The 8,126-nt window shown below is 44.4% G+C and overlaps 1 protein-coding gene across 1 annotated transcript in view; it reads right to left on the bottom strand.

Annotated features, from left to right (window-relative positions):
- LOC114023373 (vascular endothelial growth factor receptor kdr-like) overlaps positions 1–8,126 on the bottom strand; it is a 223,277-nt gene that overhangs the window by 56,047 nt on the left and 159,104 nt on the right. The window contains exons 13-14 of the mRNA XM_027835990.1: positions 4,442–4,735; positions 2,308–2,454 (exon numbers count right to left, since the gene is read on the bottom strand). Of these exons, the coding sequence (XP_027691791.1) occupies positions 2,308–2,454; positions 4,442–4,735 (441 nt within the window). The remainder of the gene's footprint in view (positions 1–2,307; positions 2,455–4,441; positions 4,736–8,126) is intronic.

The following is an 8,126-nucleotide window of genomic DNA, read 5'->3' as shown; positions in this document are numbered from 1 at the left end:
TTCTTTTTCCTTCCTTCCTTCCTTTGTCTGTCTGTCTGTCTTTCTTTTTCCTTCCTTCCTTCCTTTGTCTTTCTTTCTTTCTTTCTTTCTTTCTTTCTTTCTTTCTTTCTTTCTTTCTTTCTTTCTTTCTTTCTTTCTTTCTTTCTTTCTCCCCAATCTAGCTTATCTGGCCCTGATCTCTGCAGCTTGACTACAAAAGAAGTTTTGTGGCTGTAACAGGAAAAACGCCAGGCCGGCAGCCACCTGAGGGGCTTGAGGACCTCACACAGGCTGCTGATACATTCACTGTCCCCTTGACACTCATCACGATAATTACACTAACAGATATATATCTATCAGATGACCTTCATGGGCCTTAGATTTCCTCAACCACCTCTCAGAGTAGGTAGGGGAAGGATTCTTATCCCTACTCAACAGATAAGGAAATTTAAGTCTAGAGCAGCTCAATCCTATGATCTCCCCGAGTCACAGAGGCCACCTAGTACAACTCCCTCATTGTACAGAGTAGGAAACTGAGGCCCAGGGAGGGGAAGGGACTTGCCCAAGGTAACACATAGAATCCTACACCTAGAACTAAAAGGAATCTCAGAGGTCATTTAGTCCAATTCCTTCATTTTACAGAGGAGGAAACTGAGGCCCCAAAGAGGCTATAGGACTTACTCAAGGACACATAACACTTTATTCTATATCTTTCTAGGACTCTAGGTGGTACTGCAGTAGATAGAGTGCTGGGCCTGAAGTCAGGAATACCTGAGCTCCAATCTGGCCTCAGACACTTCCTAGTTGTGTGACCCTGGGCATGTCACTTCACCCTGTTTGTCTCAGTTTCCTCATCTGTAAAATGAGCTAGAGAAAGAAAAAGCAAACCAATCCAGTATCTTTGCCAAGGAAACCCCAAATGTGGAATTACAAAGAGTCAAACATGACTGAAAAATGACTGAACGCCACTACCACCTCTCTATTGTACTTATCATGTAATATTGTACATGATTGTTACTTTTGTTTCTTAGCTTCCTGTTAGGTTTTCTCATTTATATTCCATCAAGACAGAGATCTGGACTTACGTGACCTTCTATGTCCCCCAGGGCCTGCATGCAATAGGTGCTTAATAAATGCTTGCTGCCCGAGCATCTGCTATCCAAACATCGCCCTCTTGTTCTTACGTGGGGTAAAACCAGGCCTCTGACATTCCCTTATAAAGGGAGGCCTGAATGCTTTCTTCATCCCTTTCTCCAGTTCTTAGTCCTCAACCCCACTAAATGTTCTCAGTATTTACTCCACATACATCTTGTACTGACTTATCTGTGTCCACATGCTTCTTCCTAGTAGAATATAATAATAACTAATATTCATATAATGTTTTAAGGTTTGTAAGGCATTTTACATATGTTATCTCACTTGGTCCTCACAACAACCCTAGGAGATGGTTGCTATTATTATTCCCATTTTACAGATGAAGAAACTGAGACAGACGGTAAGTGACTTGCCCAGAGTCACACAGCTAGTAAATATCTGAGGCAGGATTTGAACTCAGGTCTTCCTGATTCCAGGCCTAGAACTCTAAAGGCTGCCTCTGTAGACAGGCAATTTTGTAGGCAGTGCCTCGCACACAGTAGGTACACAAGAAATGCTTGTGAACTGACTGAATGAATCAAGGATCCCTCAACCAGAGGATGTCTGCTATGGAAAGGAGTCAATGGAATCACCCAGATGGTAACCCTGGCATTTATCTTGTGTGTACCTAGTTAGGTCTAAACTATTGTCCCCATTGGAATGCAAACTCCTTGAGGGCAGAGCCGATTTCCTTTTGGTCCTCATATCCCTAGGGCCTAGCCCAGTGTGGGGCACATTCCAAGTGTTTAATAAATGCTTGGTGTGATTACAATAGAGCTGGGCCGCAATACCAAATTCTCCTTAAAGGGACCAGTGTGTAACTAAGGTTGGGATTTGCTGGAAGTTCAGGTTTGCAGAGCTTAGAGCGTCCTTCCATTTAATAAGATTAAGGATCATGGGATTGAGGACCAGAAAGGCCCTTCGAGATTTCGTGTGAAGCCCTCGTTCTGCAGCTAACTGGAGCCTAGGTAGATTAACCCGAGATTCCACAGGCAGTTAAGTGTTAGAGGCAAGAGGCCAGGGTAAGGTGTGACCTGGAAATGCTCTAAAGAGAGCATTTGTAAAGTGAAGATTCTGGTACTTAATCCCCAGGACAACAGGCCCACGACAGGAGTTTTGCACTTGAGAACTCCCTAACGGAGGCTACGCAAACATGGCCTCCTTCGGATAATCTGCTGCCTTGGTGGGCCGCACCTGAGGCTGGCAGGATGGCATTCCCGTTCTTCAACCAAGTGATGCCAGGTGTTGGGGTCCCTCCCACTTTACACTGTAGCACAATCTTGCCACTGCTGTTCACATCCAGGTCTGTGAGGTTCTCTATGACATAAGGCGCAACTTTTTCTGCAAAGAGAGAAAACAAGCATGGGTTATTGTTATTGTTATATTATTATTGCTATCATTGGGGCAAGTGGGTGGCTCAGTGGGCCTGGAATCAGGAAGATCTGAGTTCAAATTTGGTTTCAGACACCTACTAGCTGTGTGACCCCAGGCAAGTCACTTTAAACCTCCGTGTGCCTCAGTTTTCCCAACTGTAAAAGAGAGATAATAATAGCACCTACCTCCCAGGGTTGTTGTAAGGATCAAAAGAGATGATAATTGTAAAGCGCTGAGCCCAGTACCTGGCATGTAGTGGGTGCTATATAAATCTTGGCTATTTTAAATTATAATTATTAATAGTAATAATTAATAACAATAGCAACTAGCACATATATTGTTTTTAAGGTTTGCAAAACACTGTATGAGTATTATCTCCTTTTATTCTTGCATATTATCCCTATCTTACAGTTGAGGAAACTGAGGCAGGCAGTGGTGAAGTGACTGACCCAGGGTCACACAGCTAGTGAGTGTAAGAGGCCGCATTTTCAGGCCTTCCAAGCCTAGCTCTCTGTCACTGTGGTGCCCCCTAACCACTGACATTAGAGATTTCCTCCCATCCACCCTCATCCCTAGACCCAGTCTCTCTTTGCCATTTGCTCTTGTAGTCTTGTTTAGGCAGCTGGAAGGGACTTCAGAGGCTTCAATCTAGTTCAACCCCCTCATTTGACAGAAGAGGAAACTGAGGCCCAGAGAAGGGCAGGGACTCCAGGGCCTTATGTAGGATCATAGGTCTAGAGCTGGGAGGGCTTCAGGGACTGTCTAGTCCAATCCATTAACTTTATAGATGAAGAAGCCAAGACCCAAAGAGATGTAGCGACTGCCCAGGGCGACAGAACCGACAAGTAACAGAGTTGGAGTTGAAACTCAGTTCCTGTGACTTGGCTACGAGTCCAATGACCAGGGCTCTATTACCTGGTGAGGGAAGTGGTGTTCTTTAATCAGTTTTAAATGAATAGCTGGACTCCTTCAAATCATTTGCCAACATTTGGGTCTTCTGAGAAATCTACCCTGAGCCACTGTGGCTGGCAACTGACGACCACGTGTCTACTAATATTAGAGTAAAAGAGTAGGTAGCATTGTTCAACAGCTGGGGTATAAGCCTAAGAAAATAATAATAATAATAATAATAGCTGGCATTTATATAAGGTTTACAAAACACTATATATGTATTTACACAAACACACACACATATATATTTGAATATATATGTGTGTATATATATATTTATATTTATATATATTTGAACATATATATATATTTGATATATATATTTGAATCTTTATAATAACCCTGAGAGGTAGCTATTATTATTGTCAAATTAATTATTATATAAACTGTTATATTAATATAATATTAAATTAGAATGGGAGTTTCTTGAGAGCAAGAATTTATAATTTTCTATTTGCGTTCCCAGAACTTTGCACATAGTAAAAGCTTAATAAATTTATTTATTCATCATCTCCATTTTACAGATGAAGAAACTGAGTTTTGAAGAGGGGAAGTCACTGCTAAACTAGTCAGTGTGCGAGACAGGATTCAAACACAGGTCTTCCTGACCCCACATCCAGGGGGGGTCCTTAAAGTTTATATCGTCCTCCCCCTACCCCACCAGCCCATTTTACAGATGGGGGAACTAAATTCCAGAAAGACTGAGTTGCCAAGATTAAAGAGTTAATCACTGGCTGGGCCAGAACTCAAAGACAGGTCCTGGGGCAGCTAGGTGGCGCAGTGGATAGAGCACTGACCCTGAAGTCAGGAGAACCTGAGTTCAAATCCAGCCTCAGACCAAACACTTGACACTTACTAGCTGTGTGACCTTGAGCAAGTCACTTAACCCTAATTGCCTTAAAAAACAACAAACAAAACAAACCAAAGCCAGGTCCCCTGACTCCTGATCCCAGGCTCTCTTTGGGGCAGGCTGCCAGGGGGTGGATTTGCCCTGGGCTTTTACCTCTGGTGAAGAGTCTAGCAGTCCTTTCCAGCATGGCCGTGGTGTTCCTCTGGTACCAGGCCTTGCACTTGTACTGTCCTTCCTGCTGGCGGGACACGTTTCGAATCGTCAGAGTCAAGGAAATGGAGTATTTGTTCACTCGCCTCTCGGTAGATGAGGTAGGAACCTTTTCTCCAAACGGATTGAACCACGCTAGGCCATCGTAGACATATCTGGCTGCTCTGCAGGTGAGCTTAGCGTCATGGCCCTCGATTGCCAAGACCTGAGGTCGGGTTTCCACGTGCCCTGGCACATCTGGGAGGAAGGAAGAACGTTACTGTTCGTGACCAGAACCTGTCCCTGAGCAATAATCCCTCTGCCAATGGCTCCAATTTGATGACCCCCAATGAAGGAGAACTCACTACCTCCCTAGGTAGCCCATTATAGTTTTTCTTGATATTAAGCCTTAATTGGCCTCTTTGTGCCTTCCACCCATTAATCCCAGATCTGCCTTCAAGGGGCCGAGCAGAGGACATAGGAGCTCTCTTCCACATAACAATCCTTCAAAGGTTTGAAGATAGCTATTGCGTCTTTTCCTCCACAGGTGAAACGCCCCTAGTTCCTTCAAGGAATCCTTATATGGCACCAACTAAAGGGCTTTAACATCCTGGTTATCCTGCCCTGGGCCCTTTCACTGTCCTTCCTAAAATGTGGCCCCCACAACTGATAGAATGCTCCTGATGGGATCTGACTGGGGCAGAGGAGAGAGGGGCTATTTAGCTTTCTGGGCAGCCACTGTTCATTCACAAGGAACTTGTGGTCCACTAAAAATCCCAGATCTTCTTTCAGGCAAACTGCTCTCTAACCATGTCGCTCCTGCCTCATCTCTGTCAGGCTGATTTTTTTTTGGAACCAAAGTATAAGATTTTATATCTATCAGTACTGAATTTCATCTTATGAAATTTGGACTAATGTTCAGGTCTAGCAAGATCTTTTTGGATTCTGACTCTTGTTGTCCAGTCATTTTTCAGTCGTATCTGACTCTTCGTGACCCTATTTGGGGTTTTCTTGGTAGAGATGCTGGTGTGGTTTGCCATTTCCTTCTCCCACTCATTTTACAGATGGAAAAACGGAGGCAAACAGGGTGAAGGGACTTGCCCAGGGTCACAACAGATAGTAAGTGACTGAGGCCAGATTTGAACTCAGGTCTTCCTGACTCCAGGCCTCGCGTTCTATCCACAGGACTGGTGTGAAGAACAAATGAAGTAACATTTGTAAAGCACTTAGCACAGGACTTGGTACATAGTAGGTGTTTATATAGCACCTATAAGTTATTATTATTTATATAGATATGTCTCCTTCTAACATAAACAATGGATATAATTAGGCAAAGATGGAATATCCTAGCTGGAAGGCTTAAGAGACATCTAATCCAAACCCCAAAGAGAAGAAATGACTTTCCCAAGGTGACACAGTGAGCTTGTGGAAGAGTATGGCGTAGAACCCAGGTTTCCCAAATCCCAGTCTGGTCTCCTTACTGCTCTCCCTACATCGCCTCTCTTGTTTGCTTTTACATGTTCTGGAGGTGAGGCCTGGTAGGGAAGGGCAGGTGGGACAGGTGTTCAGTGGAAGAGACCTTCAGCTGGGCTTTCAGTGGCAAATACCCTGCTTGGTCAATGAATGGAATAAAGACAGTGGGTGGGTGCTGGTGATTGTTTAACAACCAACTCAACAGGAAAAAAATGCATACCCCATACAATTGTCAGTCGAATTTTCATTATTAACATTTCTCCCATTATTTTCTTAAGTTTAGACAATCACCAAAACCATCAGTGAAGCCCCAATGTGTGTTGATTTCTGAGGTATAAATGCTCACAGTGAAAATTTAACAATCAGTTGACAGGTCCTTCCTTCTACCTCTAACCCTTCAGATGCCATGAGCTCGAAGGTGATTGATCACCTGAAGCTTTGGATATTAACTTTGATGAGTATGGCCAGAGACTGCCAAAGGGGAAAGGTTGCTTTCTCAGGGAGCTCTGCCAAGCCATCACAGCTGGGCCAGGCTGTGAGGACACACACAGGTGCACACCCAATTTTGTTTCAATCAAGAGTGGCTCCAAATGGCTCTGGGGAGGCATTAATTGGGGAGGGACAAATGGTGGGCTAATTTTGGAAGTTTTGTTCATTTGTTTTTGAATAGAGGTGAGGAGTCAGAATGAAAGATTTCTCCCTCAAAAGATAGGCACCTCAAAGGCACTTATTAATTGATGCATCTATAGTAACTGCTGCCTAGTATTTATACAGCGCCCCAAAGTTTGCAAAGTATGTTACAAATACGATTGCATTTGATCCTTACAATAATCGTGAGAGGCAGGTGCTGCTATGATCCATATTTAACAGATGAAGAAACTGAGGCAGGCAGTGGTGACATGACTTGCCCCAGGGTCACACAGTTAGGAAGAATTGGAGACAGAATCTGAACTCAGGTCTTCCAGACTCTAGGTCCTGCATTCGATTTAATTAAGCTGCTTACACGAGTGGAGTGAAGATGATGATGATGATGATGATGATGATGTAAACTAGGTACCTAGCACCATTTCTTAGGGATGCCTACAGACTCCCCCCTCCTCCTCTCCAGGTTGGCTTGATTTTTCATTCTGCCAATATTTATCTTGATCGTGAACAATCACATCCAGCAATGCAAAACCCAGCTGCTGTATTTTATCATTGGCATTGACAGGCTCCAGAATCCATGCTGGCTTTATCTAATCTCCTCAACTCCCAAACAGTGTGGTTTGCAGTTAAGGATTTACATAGCCCGCACTCATATTGGCCCAGAGCCGATGGAACCAGCTGGGGTGTGTTGTATTGCCACCGCAGGGCCACTGGACCTTGATACAGGAGCTGCCGATAATCTTGGTGAGCGTGCCAGCCTTGCTCTCCCAAATACGGGGCCAGCTTCGATGTAAATAGAATCCACTAGCCCAGGCCTCAAAAAGCACAAGAGATGAAGAGCTAGAGGACGAGGTAAGCATACAGTGACTTTTTAAGCAAAGGTCAACTGGAAAGTACCTTCTGTTCTATGTGTGGTGGTACTCCAATACTTCAAAGGCTGCCTAGTGAATCCCCACCAGAGGCATATGAATGGCACGGAGCATCTCATGAATTGGGAGATAAAAACCAGAGGCCCTGGGCAATTCTCTGTGCCATGCCCCTCCCTCATGCCATCTTCCCCAGAGAAGCTGGGACCCTGCCCAGAGCATTCACTAGGCCAATAACCGCCATTGGGGAAGGGATGCACCCAGGTGCACAGCAAAGAACGATTGTGAAAGGCAACCGAGAGCCTCTGGGTATGGAAGACTCCTGTTCACCTCGGCTAAGCTACAACTGACAAATCACTAAGCTGGCTGAGACAGCTCACAATAGCTTTGCCTCTATGAACCGGGGCAAATCTTCCTCAAGGGCATGGGGCTTAACCCCTGTTTCATATCACTGGCCATAAAAAAGAAACATAATAGTAACTCAGACAAGCTCAGTGACAAAGCCAATATTAAACACGTGCTTCTGATTACAGGTAGAGTGTGTGTGTGTGTGGGTGGGGTATGTAGTGGGGAGGGAAGGGGATGGTTGGAACAATGCAATACACAGTATGTATGTGTTCCTGAAAGATGCAGGCACAAAGGGAGCCCTTCAAAAGAAGCGGCTT

Source organism: Vombatus ursinus, unplaced genomic scaffold (genome assembly GCF_900497805.2).
Source record: "Vombatus ursinus unplaced genomic scaffold, bare-nosed wombat genome assembly UNPS02004423.1, whole genome shotgun sequence".
Taxonomy (NCBI): domain Eukaryota; kingdom Metazoa; phylum Chordata; class Mammalia; order Diprotodontia; family Vombatidae; genus Vombatus; species Vombatus ursinus.
This window is presented reverse-complemented; position numbering and strand designations above follow the sequence as displayed.